Here is a 15,804-nt window from a genome sequence, read left to right as displayed (position 1 = left end):
GGATCAGACAATATTAAGATGGCTACAAAACACACAATCAGTGACACTAGTGAAGTCTAAGACATTGGCCACAAAAATCTCAAACTGTAGCAATCACATACATATATAGTTAATAAACATGGAGAAATAAGTTTATCCATTTCTATCAAGGTGATCAAGGTTTTACAACAAATTTCTGAGGATACAAATTAAAATGTCGAAACGAAACAAGAAGCAATTCAAGTAATAAACCGTTGCTGCATTTCAAGAAAAAGGGGGAACGTGTAGAGGGGATTTCGTGGTATTACTTAGAAGACTAATCAATTGAGGGTCTGTACAAAGAATTCTCTTCTGCCACACCAATTGCTTCCAACTTTCAAACCCTTCACCAAAGAATGCATTTCCCAACCTCAAACATCTTCATACCTCCCTCCCCGTAAACTCTCGTTTCGCGCACGTGTCCGAGCTCTCGTTCCAACTGTCGAGAAGTTTGTCGATGGACTGGCCAAACTTGTCGGCTTGCGGGCCCGGCTTCACCACGTTCACATCTCCCCACTGTGAGCACGGATCTGTCCACCAGCTCTTCCGCCCCCTGCACCATGCACCGGGTGTGGCGCGGTTTGAGTCCCGTTTCAGGATGTTCCTGTCGATCATGTCCAGCACTGCCCCGTCTTTCTCAAACTGCCTAGCGAAAGCAGCTCCACTTTCGACCATGTCCTCATAATCCGAGGTGCTGAGGACGTGAGGCTCCATCTTGGGTGGGTCATCCCAAATGAAATATCTCAAGTCAGCATTCACGGTTGTGTTTCTGAACTCTGGTGAATTACAGATAACAGTATGGAAATAGACTTCTTGAGACAGAACAACGTTGGTGAAGTACATTAGAAGAGTTCGTGGAAGATTTTCCCAGCCAAAGATACAAAATTCAAGGAAGGGTCGACTCAAGACAACCCATGGGGAACCTAAAAACACAATAAGGAGTTGTTTGGACTTAGCAACTAATTTAGATCATCAGAATACCCATAATGTACCATAACAGTGAAGTAGATTTACCTGTGAAAACTGTGAAAGCATCAGGCATTGGCCGTTTTTCAGTAGCATGGAAGATCTGTGTTCTCCTGGCTAAGTAAATACCTGGATCGACTACAATGGGCTGAATTCGTTGACCCCTGCAATGTCATGTCAAGAGAAATATAAGTAAAGGCACTAGAGATTTGCCGTCAAAATTGGTGATAAAAAGGGGTACGGATTTGCCTACTCTTTCCATCCCAAGTCACTAGTGTGGTCTATGAAGTTCAGGTCCCTCCTAATTGACGAGAACACATGAGACAAGTCTGAAATTCAAAGAAGCAAAGAAAATAAATCAATTTAGAAGTAAGACAGTATTTCATGAAATTAAACTAGGAGATATTTCATTTTTAGGGAACTGTCGTATTTTTCCAAGCTTAAAAATTCATATTGAATTGAGAAACGTTTCATCATATCTGCCTCCCTTTGCTCAATAAATCGTGCAAAATCATGTGTTTTTCTGTGTATGTTGAAAGTCTTCTCTTTCATATCTTACACAGGAGTTTTCCAAGAAATTGATTTGTCATGTACTTAAGTAGCTTAAAAGGATTCAGCTTCTTATTTTAGGTAGACATGCAACGATGCAAAAATATATGCAACCTTCCCGACTAGCTAACGGGTTCACAGACAGTTTATACAGACAACAAAGCCATAACTTCAATAAGCCCCTGTAGATTATTCCTTTTCCAGTGATTAGCAGATTTCATCAAGTGCAGCCCAAGTAAATGTCAAATCTAACATTAGTCCTAGATGGACAGCTTTCTTGGCCAAGACCAATACTCCCTCCGTCCACGAAAAGGATGCACTTTGCCATGTTGGGTGAACACTAAAGTATGCATCTTTCTTTATCGGCCACGACCTCAGTCTACTTTATACGTCAACCTTACAAACACCTCTGATTTTCCAAAAAAACACTTTTCCCATATAGTGGGACATATAGGTATACCCTTTATCAACTAAAAAACATCCACTGCCATCTACCAACTAGTATTTTCTAAAATCTGTACTGACCAAATAGTAGTACATACTTTCGTGGATGGAGGGAGTACTAGAAATGTTAGTTTCATAACAACTTATGTATATAAAAAAATCAAATCATCACGTGTCTAAGCATAAGGCAAGTTAATGGCAGAAAATCATATCTTCAACTAAAACTATGTAGTGAAGATGAGAAGCCCTTTGGAATTTGGATAAAGCTAGATGAAGCTTGTCACTAAATGAGAAAAAGGTTACCATGGCTGCTCCATACCAAAAGAACAATGTGTGAGAAATGGGAGTGAGACGAGATAAATCTCAAGTAACTAATATGGTGATTTTGCAACTTTGTGAAAAGTGATTCAACTTTCACACAAAAACTAACAGCATCTGGAGCCCAATTTCTATATTCATTACGTATTAGCCATCCAGCAATAACTGCAATTTCAGGACCTATCTAAGAAGTGCAAATTAATTGGACATGTAACACTTGGAGACAATACCAAATTTAGAAATTAACCAATATAGAAAGTTTCAGTGGTAGATCCAAGTTCACTCAATTCAGTAAAAAAATGGCTTAGCACAACAATCTGCCATAAAATAGGAAATATCAACACAAAGAACCTGAGCCAAAGCATCAAAACCCAATCAGATACAGCAATCATCATAAATCAACACTAACCAAGCAAGGATATCTACTCGCAACTGCTAAAAAGTAAAAAGGCACAAATCATAATCCCTATCTGGCACAAACAATTCAATTTCACCTACAGCTAAACAAAGAAGACAGAAATCAGAAACAACCAAATCGAAAAACATACCATCTTGCGTAATAAGGGGATAATCCGAGGCGCTGAGAGTGATAAACCAATCCCAACCTTCATCCACCTTCAGCAAAACCGCAACCGCTCTCAAAATAGCTGCGAGAATGGTGGACCCCATGTAGGTATTCGGATCGGCCTTTCCGATCACATCCACATTCCCGAACGCTCGAACCACGGGCGTGGACTTCACCATTGCCCCGAGCCTAACCCTCTCTTCATCGCTCCCATCCGCCGAAATATGCAGTAAATACCTATTTCTGGGGTGGTACACCGCCAGCAGCAGGCGGTACAATCGCTCCCCATCGCCGCTCTTGCCAGAAATGTAGTACGCGAACGACGGCGGGCGGCCCGGCCCGTGATCGACCGTCGAAGTAAACGGCTTGTTCGGAGGGAAAGCATAGTTATACGAAGAACTAAAGCCCAAAATAAACGATAAGAATATTAAAAATGTGATGAATGCCCCAGAAAAAAGGGTGCATAGCCATTTCTTCTCAGCTCCCATGTAGATTTGAATGCAGTCAGAGAGATGAAAGCGAATGAATTTGTCAAAACAGGCCGAATTCCAAATCAGGATGAACTACAAAGAATGCTAAAATGAGTACAAGATTCAGAATAGTGAAGGGGATTCTATGATTTTTCATTAAAGTGTCAGAAACAGTTGAGCGGGATCAAAATTGGGTCAATGTTTCGGTTCCTGATCCTGAGTTATGGAGTATTTTGGGGGAATTTTGTTTGAATTAGGGTTTTGATGGAAGAGATGCTAGATTTAGAGTCACAGTGAATGAGAACTGAATGAAAGACTTATTTTTCTGAGAAAATTTGATGATATAATTTTGTTGGAATAACGTTTTTTTTTGGGGAAACTACAATAAGATGTCGATTATGTTGGGTAGATGAGTAGATCAATTGATAAAACCGGGTCAGTGGTTGAAACCCGGTTAATTTATGATCATATGATCACGGATTTATGTCATAAATTCAACGTAGGCTGGAGCGGTTGGGGCTTATTCCTGACGCCCTTAATGTTGGAGCGTGATACACGCGTCTGCTTCATAGTGTTTTGTCGGTGGTGCGTCGCTGCTGTTGACTGTGGTTGACTTGATTTGCTCAATTTTATTTTCTCTAATTAAATTTTAAGTTGAGTTGTGCCTTGATTAATTTATACTACTTGTCTCCTCATTCCACAAAAACATGCACAGAATATATAATTAATAAAATATAAAAAATATAAAAAGAAAAAGTAATTAAAGTATTATTAGCGAAGAATGGGTCCCAACTCAATAGAGTATAAAGACTTTTCAAAATTAGAAAGAGCATACTCTTATAGGACGGGAAAGTATAAAATCTACTACTAATTATTTCCTATTTTAAAAAAATAGAGTGAGTAAATTATTAAAAAATTTAAAAAATTCGATACAGATTTTTTAGATTTTCAGTTTGGATCAAATTCATTTAAGAAAAATGAACGTTTGGATTGAATATTTAAAAATCCAAAGTAATCCAAAATTGGAAATATATTTATATAGAGTATTAGTCTAGCATTTTCGGACATTGCATCAAGAGATACAATTCACAATCATAGAGTTAAGACAGATTCGACGAAGAAAGAAGATTTGCGATTCATAGAAGTGGTGATTCCACTATTAATGTTGTTTATAAAGAAAATTTTCAGAACTTGTGAGTTATTAGTTGTTGTTATCTTTATTTATATTTTCATTTATGAAAAAAAAAAATTTGGTGATCAAAATTTATGAAAGTTTTGTATTGAATATGTAATCTTTCTTTTAAAATTTGATAAGAGACCTATATATTTTTTTAATGTGTATATAATTATATTAATTTATAAAGTTTTTTTAGTTATTTATAATTTGTTCTCATTATTTGAAAATCGTAAGACCCGTGCATAGCACGAGTGGTAATACTAATCGATCCAATAAATGAGACAATTATTGTGATGTGTATCTTTGAGAAGAGATTCCGTAATATTTTGCCACATGGTTTTTTTGAGAATTGTTAATATTTCTAGACTAGTGAATATAAACACGTAAATATTATAAATACATAGGATTTAAGTGGTTTTATATATATTGGGATTGGCTACTCATTCTCTAAAACGTGTATGCCTCCAATCTCATGACATATTGAAGTTTTAAAAAGTCAAAAGGTAGCATTTAAATACATACGCAGATCTGTTGAAGAATGTATGTTTGGCAACTCACAATTTATATCCAAATAACGAGATGGAAAATATTATGGATATATATAAAAGAAAGACAATTGGAAAGCTCAAACGAAAACGATTTTTTCGAAAGAAAAAGGTCAAGATTACGGGTGTGACTATTTCTGATCAAATAATTGATCATTTATCCTAGAAATGGAATAATTGATTTGCCTGAGACATCAGCTTAAATATTTCACGAATAACTCCAAAATATTTTCTTTGTTTAGCGAAATGTTAATAAATAGGCGATCTAAATAATGAAAACGTAACTATTAGAATTAGAGTAAAGGCCAAAATTGGTCCTGAACATATTATCATTTTACGTTTTTTGTCCTAAACATTATCTTTTGGATTTTTTGGTCCTGAACATATGAAAATTTGATCATTTTGGTCCTGGATTAACTGTTCCGTTAAAAACTAACGATCAACGTAAAATGACCATATGTTCAGGACCTATTTTGGCCTTTACTCTTAAATCCTAACTGATTAGTTGAAGTATTGTTTGTATTTTGGCATAAATGTGGAGTGGAATCATGATGTAAAAGCTTTATTTGGCATCAATGGATTTAGTAATGTTTGAATTTATTGGCAGTAAGGTATGTATTTTGAATGTGGAGTGAAGTAATGTATGGATTTTTTAACGGAACAATTAGTCTAGGACCAAATTGATCAAATTTTCATATGTTCAGGACCAAAAAATCCAAAAGATAATATTTAGGACAAAAAACGTAAAATGATCATATGTTCAGGACCAATTTTGACCTTTACTCTTAGAAATATTACGCAAGGACTTAGGATACACTCCCAGTTTAATGGCACGTGGCAATAGTAATCAGAGCACCCACAACCGTGCTCTTGCCAACTAGCACGGTTGTGGGCCCGGCCCCACTTTTTCTGTCTGCTCTTAGGCAAGAGCACAACACCCACAGCTGTGCTCTTTCGCAAGGACGAGCACAAGGGTCCCACCATTCTATTATTCAATTTAAATAAAAATATTTCTATAATATTAAAATTCATTAAAAACCCGAAATAATATTACAAATTACAAATAAAATAAAAAAGACATAATTAAAATCCTAAAAAATAAAAATTATATAATTAAAATACTAAAAATTAAAAATTACATAATTAAAGCTAAAAATATCCCCGTAGAAGACTATTCATCCGGCGGCACTACCCCCAATTGTTTTTGGAGGCCCAATATCATTGCCTCGTGCGATCGAAGTTGTGCGGGGGTCATAGTTGACCTATCGGTCATATTGAGTTTGGCCAAAATCCCCCACAACGAGTTGGTGGGGGTGGAGGTGGCACATAGGGCATGGGAACATGAGCGGGTTCAGGAGCATCGCCGGATGGAGTCGCGGCGCGACGACGGTTGGCGTTGGGAACCGCCTTCTTCCTTCCTTACGGTCGGCGTTGGGAACCGCTCGGGCAGGCGTCGGAGCTACCCAAGTTAGCTCCGGCGAGTTGGCTAACCACGTCTTCGGAGCCGGCGTCAGATAGAGATACCGACCTTGACTGTTTGGAGGAGCCGCTAGAGGAGGATGTTACTCCTCCCCTATACTTCGGATGCGACCGCGTCTCCTGCCAAATGTTGAGGTACTTGAACGGCTTGTAGTTCATGGATTGGTAGGTGTTCATCGCGGCAGTGATGACGTCGACCTCGCTCCGGCCGCTCCCCGCTGACCGCTCTTCCTGGAGGTAATACCCCTGGAACTTTTGGATTTCTTCGTTGGCTCGGTAGATGGCGTTGCGCACCATACTCTCGTTGCGCTCGATTGTTCCCTCCGGCCGCTTTTCATTGTACCGGCGACAGATGCGCCACCAATAGTGATCGCCAGATTGGTTCGTGCCAACCTCCGGATCTTCGGAGATTGACAAGAACGCCTTGAACAATTGCCCCATCTCCGTTGGAGTGTACGGTGTGCGGACATCGCGAGTAGGAGGAATCGGAGTTTGGGAGGGGGCGGTCGACCTCGCTCTAGGCTCGGGTGTCCACCCGTATAGCCCTTCGGGGGCATCTTGGTCGTCGATCGGGTAAGGCCGGTAGCCACCCGGAACTCCCGAACTTTGGGTTTGAGGAGGGGCCGAAAATTCCATTTCCGGACTAAGAAACGGTTGTGAACCGAACCAATCGGGGTTCCAACCGTGGGAGCCCGGGGGGTGATCGCCGTCACCGGACATTGTTATGTTGTAGGAGTGGAAGAAAGATTGAGAATGGAAATGAGAGAATGTAGATGAGAATGGTGTAGTGTGGTGTGATTTTTTGGGTGTGAAAGTGGAGGTATTTATAGATGAAAATGTGTTTTTTTGGGGGAAAAAATGAGAAAAAAATGAAAGTGGGTAGAAAACGGATATAATTTTTTTGGGAAGTGGGAAAATATATATATATTTTTTTTAATCGGTTTTTTAATTAAAAACCGATTTTTTTTAAAAAATAAAATATTCAAATGCAACGGATATGCCGTTGCCCAATCAGCGCCGGCCACGTCACCTACTCGCTGGCACGGACGTGCTCGATGCATCGAGCAGCGGCGGACAGCGTCTCCGTGCCGCTGGCATGAACGGACGGACGCCGTCCTGCTCACCGTTGCAGATGCTCTCAAATTTTAGGTAAAAGTTGTTGACGATGCCTATGACCACGAGACTTGTGTCCTCTAATAATCTATAGTCTATTAAACTAATCTTTTATACCCAATATTCAAATATATTAATGCATTTGAATAATAATGCATTTATACTGATTGGATATGCAGATTGAAGGTTCTGTATAGTTTATTGATTTATTTACAACTACTAGTATTTAGCATCTTTATGTATATAAAAGAGAAGTTTTAGAGATATTTATAATAATATTATTTTAAATAAAAAATAATTAAAATTGTTTTAATTAATGTATTTGGTCATATTTAACAGCCGGCTGTTTCATACAATAAATTTGATTGTATTAAAAAAAATTAATTCTTATTTCTCATTATTATTTGCATTAGTTAGTTCCACTCGAGCAATTTTAGAGAAGACTGAAACGACATGAAGATCAAAAAGGAGGTCCAATTTTCTTTTCTCAAAGATGCACATTTAAATTAGTAGACCTTATTTCATCTCCTAAGTCTCCAGTCATGGGTTAAGTATTGTGGCTATCTCTACTTTTGTCTTTCTTGCTCTCTTTCTCCACCATTTCTTTTATGTAATGACTGTTTTACTTATGAGTTCTATATGTGCAAAACTCTGTGTTATTATAAATCACTTCTTCAGGACTAGATGCCTTCCAGGCTGAGAAAGTGATGGAAACACTACGTCAACTTGCACAGGACGGTCATACAGTAATCTGTTCTATACACCAGCCTAGAGGATCGGTGTATGCAAAATTTGACGACATTGTGTTGCTCACAGAAGGTTCATTTGTCTATGCGGGTCCTGCAAGCGATGAAGCTCTGGCTTACTTCTCAAAGTTTGGGTTTGTTGTCTGTTTCTCTTCACTTAAAAAATGAGATTTCTAACTGCTATCATATCCGTATGCTAGGAGCAGGTGATTGGATGCCTGCTCGTTCATCTATATTGGTGTGAAAAAATCATTGTTTTATGGAGGATGATGGGGTACGGACTAAACAAGCCCAATAGCAGTGATGGCCCATCAACCCAAAGACCAAGGAAGAGTATCAGTTCAGCATTACCAAAGAGTTCGGCCCTAGCCTACAGCTCGGTAAAAGCCGACCAATCAGTTCGGCATTACCAAAGAGTTCGGCCCCAGCCTACAGCTCGGTAAAAGCTGACCAATCAAGCTCTACTCTCAGATCGGCAAAAGCTGCTCGGCAATAGTTCAGCAGTTCGGTCTCAGTATTCGACCGAACTGGGAGATAGTGGACTCATGCAGAACCTCCACGACCTCCACTACACGATCTATTCAGTGGTGGACCCATGCAAGATCTCATGACCTCCACGACATCCACTACACGATCTAATTAGTGATGATGTAAGCCACGACCTAATTAGTGATGATGTAAGCCACGACCTAGTTAGTGGTGATGCAAGCCACGATCTTAGTTCAATGTATAAATAGAACTTAGATCAGATAGGAAAAAGTTCTCTAGAGATCAAATATCAAATAGCAAGTCTGTATTGTAAGCTGTAGAAAACAGATCAAGCAATACAACTCTGCCCTCTTTTCTTCCCGTGGACGTAGATTTACCTCAGTAAATCGAACCACGTAAATCTCTATGTCGTGATCTGCATTTTCCTGCATTCATCACCATCAAAAATTCGCCAAACCATCACTGGCGTAGATTTACCTCAGTAAATCGAACCACGTAAATCTCTATGTCGTGATCTGCATTTTCCTGCATTCATCACCATCAAAAATTCGCCAAACCATCACTGGCGCCGTCTGTGGGAAACAGAGAACCAAATTTGTGATAAAGCGAATTTTTGACCCTTTTTCCACCCCAAAAAAATGCATACCAGATCACATACTACCCGTAATACCGTTCGTGAAAACCATGAGGAAGCTAGTCCAGCCCGCAGGTCCGGAAAACAGCCTCGGGAGACATCTACTTCCAGTTTTCACGATGAAGGAACAAGCCGCTCAAAAGGTCCATGATGGGGTACGTACTAAACAAGCCCAATAGCAGTGACGGCCCATCAGCCCAAAGACCAAGGAAGAGTATCAGTTCGGCATTACCAAAGAGTTCGGCCCTAGCCTACAGCTCGGTAAAAGCCGACCAATCAGTTCGGCATTACCAAAGAGTTCGGCCCAGCCTACAGCTCGGTAAAAGCCGACCAATCAAGCTCTACTCTCAGATCGGCAAAAGCTGCTCGGCAATAGTTCAGCAGTTCGGTCTCAGTATTCGACCGAACTGGGAGATAGTGGACTCATGCAGAACCTCCACGACCTCCACTACACGATCTATTTAGTAGTGGACCCATGCAGGATCTCATGACCTCCACGACATCCACGATCTAATTAGTGATGATGTAGGCCACGACCTAATTAGAGATGATGTAAGCCACGACCTAGTTAGTGGTGATGCAAGCCACGATCTTAGTTCAATGTATAAATAGAACTTAGATCAGATAGGAGAAGTTCTCGAGAGATCAAATATCAAATAGCAAGTCTGTATTGTAAGCTGTAGAAAACAGATCAAGCAATACAACTCTGCCCTCTTTTCTTCCCGTGGACGTAGATTTACCTCAGTAAATCGAACCACGTAAATCTCTATGTCGTGATCTGCATTTTCCTGCATTCATCACCATCAAAAATTCGCCAAACCATCACTGGCGTAGATTTACCTCAGTAAATCGAACCACGTAAATCTCTATGTCGTGATCTGCATTTTCCTGCATTCATCACCATCAAAAATTCGCCAAAGAAGTTTATTTCATAAGACCGAGGACTAAGCCCGGTCAAAGAAGTTTACTTCATAAGACCAAAGACGAGTCCGGTCAAAGAAGCTTACTTCATAAGACCGAGGACGAGTCCGGTCAAAGAAGTTTACTTCATAAGACCGAGGACGAGCACGATGAAATTTTTTTCGCTGAGCTGTAAATACGCAGTGATAGAAGCGAAATGAAGATTTCATTTATTAAAACTTGTTCGGCATACAATTCTGCTGCCCTACGAGAAGGCGTTACGCCATTACAAAGGACTATTCTACTGTCCCTGGTTGCTAAAGTTGAGCCATCTATTCACAAAATCCTCGTGAAGCCGAGTTCGGGCGTTCTCGGCAGCTGAAGAATAAGCAGGTCGACGAGATGCTCTAATCGACCTACCGCCTCTTCCCTGAGCCCGGGAAGCTCTAGCACCTCGGCGGCGAAGAGTCTCTTCACGAAGCATTTGTTGATCTTGCTCACTCATAATCACAGCTCCTCTACGAACTTCAGTCCGTCCTTGTCTTGACGTTTCCGGTTGCTCCTGAGTCCGTTCTCGTCTTGACGTTTCCGGCTGTTCCTGAGTTCGTTGCTGACTTGGAGTAAGGTTTTGAGCAAGTGAATCAGGGGTTTGAGCTGGAGTGTGACCATCTGTTGACGGGAAATGCCTAAGGAATCTCTCGATTGAGGGACGCCGGGAAAGAATGATGTCGTACCGAAAAGCCCAGCGCCGCAATGATTTCACGACTTGTTGGCAAGCCGAGCTCTCCAGCGCATTGTTCCTCCGGAGTACATGATATTCCTCCCACAGTTCGTCAACTCGTTCCTGAACTTCAGAGATGGTCATTCCCCCGCGCCTGCAGATGAAATCCTCATACGCAGTCCTCTCAGCGACGGCGGTATTCAGCTCGGCCTCCAGATCTTTCTTTTCGGACTCTAAGTCCTTATTGTCGGCCTCCAGCTTCACTGAACGAGCCAAGAGTTCGTCATTCTTCACCTGGTCAGCTATGGCTCTTTTCTCAGCTTCGTCTAAAGCCGAAGAGTACAGCCGCTTCCAGTGAAGTACCTCCAGCTCCTTAAGAGTTCAGAATATAGGGCAGCTATGTCAGTTCGGCATTTCAGATTACTGAGCAGGTAGTAAACCACAACAGGAGTAAAAGAGAGTACGAAAGGCTATACGAAGACACAAGAGCAGAAAGAAGAATTTTTTTCATTCATAAGAAAAAAATTTTTCTACACAAGGGCTTCAAGGCCGTTTTACAAGAAGGAAGAAACTAAACTAAGAGAAGGGAGACGAAATCATACTCCGCCAGCTTCGTCTCCGCCTTCTCGGTGAGGTTCAGCTTCCTTCTCCTTGTCTGCTTCAGCTTCAGCCTCGGCCTCCCTGCTCTCCCCAGCCTGCTCGGCGCCACCGTAGCCGATCTGCTGCGCCTCCTGCTCGGCCTGCTCATCGCCGGTCTGCCGCTCATGCTGCTCGGTCTCACCCTCTCCATGGAAAATTGGAGCGGGTGAAACTGACCCTATGGAGGCAAAGATAGCCTCCATGTTCTCATCGCGGTCAGCTCGGCAACTACGAACTTGGTCTGCAGAAAGCAGGACCGAGGACGAAGCAAGCTCCTCAAGCACCGGCAAACTCTGAAGCCGAGCTGCTATCTCTCGGCCGTACAGCGGCAGGATGACTTCGGGACCCTGCTCGGCTTTATCGGTCATCAGTTTCAGCAGATCACCGACAAAGGCCGAAAATTGGTTGCTCAGAAAGAGTTTCTCCGCGAAAGCACGGAGAGCCTCTCCTTGGGCAACCACGGCAGCAGCATCCCTCCGTTTCGTCTGCTCTCGCTGGATGACGAGCTGGTTTTTGGCAAACTGAGCTTCATCCTGGGCCGAAATCCTAGCAGCTCTGGCTTTCTCAAAGTTTGCCTCAGCCTGCTCGGCCCGGTGACAAGCAGCCGCCAACTTCCTCTGCATCTCAGCATAGTCGTTGGACGCTTTGGAGAGTTCGACGGCGACGAGCTTGGAGAGCATATCGTTCCTATGAAAATGGAAAAAGCAAAAAGTCAACAGAGGGGCCACAAAAAATACAGGAAAAAAGCAAGGCCAGAAAATCAAGAAGAGAATTCACCTCGGCGAAGTCCGTGGGCCATAAAAAGGGCTCACAGATATGTTCCGAAGGAGGCGCCAAGACCACGTCTTTCTCTGGCGCTCTCGGGGGCTTCTGGGTCTTCCCCTTCCTACTTGCCGAAGTCGACTCCGGCTTCTTTGGATCCGAAGAGGTCTTCTGCCTCTTCGGATTCTTCTCGGCATCAGGCGCCGAGCTGGTAGCCTTCTCTTTCTCCGGCTCCTTAAGCTCGGAGGATTTGCGGCTAATCTTATTCAGCATGTACACTGCCAAAAAGCAAGAAAGCAAAGTTAGTTTTCGCCACAAAAGCAGTAAGGCACAAAAAAGAATTCCTCACCCTCGGTCTCTTCATCCGAAGACGAGGAGTCGAACACGAAGTCGCCCTTGACGAGCTCAGACTCCAGGTACTGCTTCCTAATCATAGGAATCTTATTGAGCTCGCCCTCGAGCTCGTCCAACGGTTCTAACCGAGGATGAGGAATCACGGACTTCGGCCCTCTCCAAGGAAAGCCCGGAGCCGCTGTCCTATTATAAAAAAAGAAGCGATGTTGCCACTTTGGCCACTTGGTTTTGCAAAAGGCCCTAAAAGGCTGTAAAGGGATCAGGTAAAACCAAGATCCCTTCCTCTTAAACTGGAAGAAATTAAGGATTGCCCTCAGAGACAGATCCTTATCTAGCCTACGCAGTTCGGCAGCAAAGGCCGATAAGTGCCTCCAAGAGTTCGGAGTCACCTGACCTAAAGGGAGTTGAAAAAAATCTAGCAGCTCTACAAAGGCAGGGGGAAGAGGGAAACGAAGCCCGCATTCCAAGCCGGCTTCATAAACGGTGGCGTAACCCTCCGGCGGCGAGTCAGCCCTATGAAGGTCGTCGGGAATCGCAACCTTCCCCCCAGGAAAAAAATATTTTTCGTGTAAGGATATCACAGTATCCTTACTCAAGATACTGTGAAAATACTCTACGGTCTTCTCCCCGGATTCTTTCCGGCTAGAAGACCCCTTATCCCCTTTCCTACCGCTACCTGACTCAGAAGAAGAAGAAGACATGGTTCTTACTCTTTGAAAGTCTGAAGAAATTCTTGAAAGCGGAAGAAAATTTTTTCGCAAAAGAGAGAGAATGCAGAAGAAGCAATAGCAAAGGTGTTCAACTGATGAAGAAAGGACGTATTTATCAGATTCGGAGAAGATTTCAAAATCATCGCACCGTTTCGAATCCCACCTTTTCAGGATTCAACTGCCGGATTTTACTGTCGCATTTAATGCAGTCACGCGCAAGGCACGTCCCCTAACGTCAGCCTCCCCCGCACCTTTATCCAGAATGCCGAAGTGACTCGCTTCGCCGAAGTGATTCACTTCGCTTTTCGGGGGGGTAGTGATGGGGTACGTACTAAACAAGCCCAATAGCAGTGACGGCCCATCAGCCCAAAGACCAAGGAAGAGTATCAGTTCGGCATTACCAAAGAGTTCGGCCCTAGCCTACAGCTCGGTAAAAGCCGACCAATCAGTTCGGCATTACCAAAGAGTTCGGCCCAGCCTACAGCTCGGTAAAAGCCGACCAATCAAGCTCTACTCTCAGATCGGCAAAAGCTGCTCGGCAATAGTTCAGCAGTTCGGTCTCAGTATTCGACCGAACTGGGAGATAGTGGACTCATGCAGAACCTCCACGACCTCCACTACACGATCTATTTAGTAGTGGACCCATGCAGGATCTCATGACCTCCACGACATCCACGATCTAATTAGTGATGATGTAGGCCACGACCTAATTAGAGATGATGTAAGCCACGACCTAGTTAGTGGTGATGCAAGCCACGATCTTAGTTCAATGTATAAATAGAACTTAGATCAGATAGGAGAAGTTCTCTAGAGATCAAATATCAAATAGCAAGTCTGTATTGTAAGCTGTAGAAAACAGATCAAGCAATACAACTCTGCCCTCTTTTCTTCCCGTGGACGTAGATTTACCTCAGTAAATCGAACCACGTAAATCTCTATGTCATGATCTGCATTTTCCTGCATTCATCACCATCAAAAATTCGCCAAACCATCACTGGCGTAGATTTACCTCAGTAAATCGAACCACGTAAATCTCTATGTCGTGATCTGCATTTTCCTGCATTCATCACCATCAAAAATTCGCCAAACCATCAGTCCACACACCGAGTCTTCCCAGCAGCCTGATTTGAATGAGGCTGTCAAGCTGTTTTTGGCTGAGAAGCAGGATGAGTTCTTAGCCTTCCTGCAAAAGAGCCAAGAACCGAAGACGAAAACGGTGGATTCTCCTTCCTCATCCAGACATGAAAGTCACTACCGCAGTAGTGCCGTGCCTTCCAGGAAGAAGAATCCTCAACCCCGACATGTTCCTGTTCCTCCTCGGTACCGGAATCACAGGAGATCTCCATCTCCTCCATACCGAAGAGATGTCGGGTTCGCCATGTACGGAGCATTGAAGACTCCGTTCTCGGACGATATCACCCGAACTCCCCTTCCACAGAACTACCGAACTCCGTCGATGACTTATGATGGGTTAGTGGATCCTCATGACTTTCTGGGACGCTATCAGTATAACATGGCAAACCAAGGTCTCAATGAGGTCCATATGTGCAAGCTGTTTCCCGAGCTGCTTATCGGGAACGCAAGAAGGTGGTTCGATAGCCTCCCCCAAGGCAGCATTAGATCTTACCGAGATCTAATGGATGCTTTCCACAGGAGGTTCTTTCAGAAAGCGGAAGCCCGAATCACTTCGGCTCAGCTGCTTTCTATACGTCAAGGTCGCGACGAAAAGATCAGCGACTTTATGACGAGATTCCACAAGGAATGCCTACAAGTAGATGATCTCAATGATCTACTTGTCATTTCGGCATTCCAAAATGGAATCCTGCCCGGAGCTCTCTACAGAAAGCTCGTGGAATGCAGTCCGCAAACAGCTCAAGAGATGTGGGACATTGCGGACCAGTTTTCTCGTGCCGATGAGGCAGACCGTCGAAAACGGTCTTTAGACAGCTCATCTAGAGAAGACAAAAAGAAGCCCGATCATGGCGATCAGAGGCTTCCTCGCCGAACTCCTTCCCCACTAAAGGAGGGATAGCGGTCATCCGAGGTGATCAAAAAAGAGCAAGTGTTTGCAGATTGCGCCTAAAAGTGCCGAGCAATCAGATCGGCACCATCAAGCATAGCAATCACTGCTGCCGGAGTCAAAGGCAGGCGAAATGACCGAAGTCACATCGGAGCCGAACTCGATGGTGTACGGCACTGACAAAC

General features: G+C 43.0%; 2 protein-coding genes across 2 annotated transcripts in view; one reads left to right on the top strand and one right to left on the bottom strand.

Annotated features, from left to right (window-relative positions):
* Window positions 1-109: 109 nt before the first annotated feature.
* Window positions 110-3,768, bottom strand: LOC121767302 (beta-glucuronosyltransferase GlcAT14A-like). Its single transcript, XM_042163545.1, has 4 exons — window positions 2,844-3,768; window positions 1,238-1,313; window positions 1,033-1,148; window positions 110-941 (listed from the first exon to the last, which is right to left on the bottom strand). Exons 1-4 carry the CDS (start codon window positions 3,346-3,348, stop codon window positions 400-402), a joined length of 1,239 nt encoding a protein of 412 aa, XP_042019479.1. The 5' UTR covers window positions 3,349-3,768; the 3' UTR covers window positions 110-399.
* Window positions 3,769-8,186: 4,418 nt separating this feature from the next.
* Window positions 8,187-15,804, top strand: part of LOC121766687 (ABC transporter G family member 7-like) — a 28,698-nt gene continuing 21,080 nt past the window's right edge. Inside the window, 2 exon segments of the mRNA XM_042162955.1 lie at window positions 8,187-8,190; window positions 8,323-8,524. Coding sequence (XP_042018889.1) covers window positions 8,187-8,190; window positions 8,323-8,524 — 206 coding nt within the window.

This window comes from Salvia splendens, chromosome 15 (genome assembly GCF_004379255.2).
Source record: "Salvia splendens isolate huo1 chromosome 15, SspV2, whole genome shotgun sequence".
NCBI classification, from domain to species: domain Eukaryota; kingdom Viridiplantae; phylum Streptophyta; class Magnoliopsida; order Lamiales; family Lamiaceae; genus Salvia; species Salvia splendens.
This window is presented reverse-complemented; position numbering and strand designations above follow the sequence as displayed.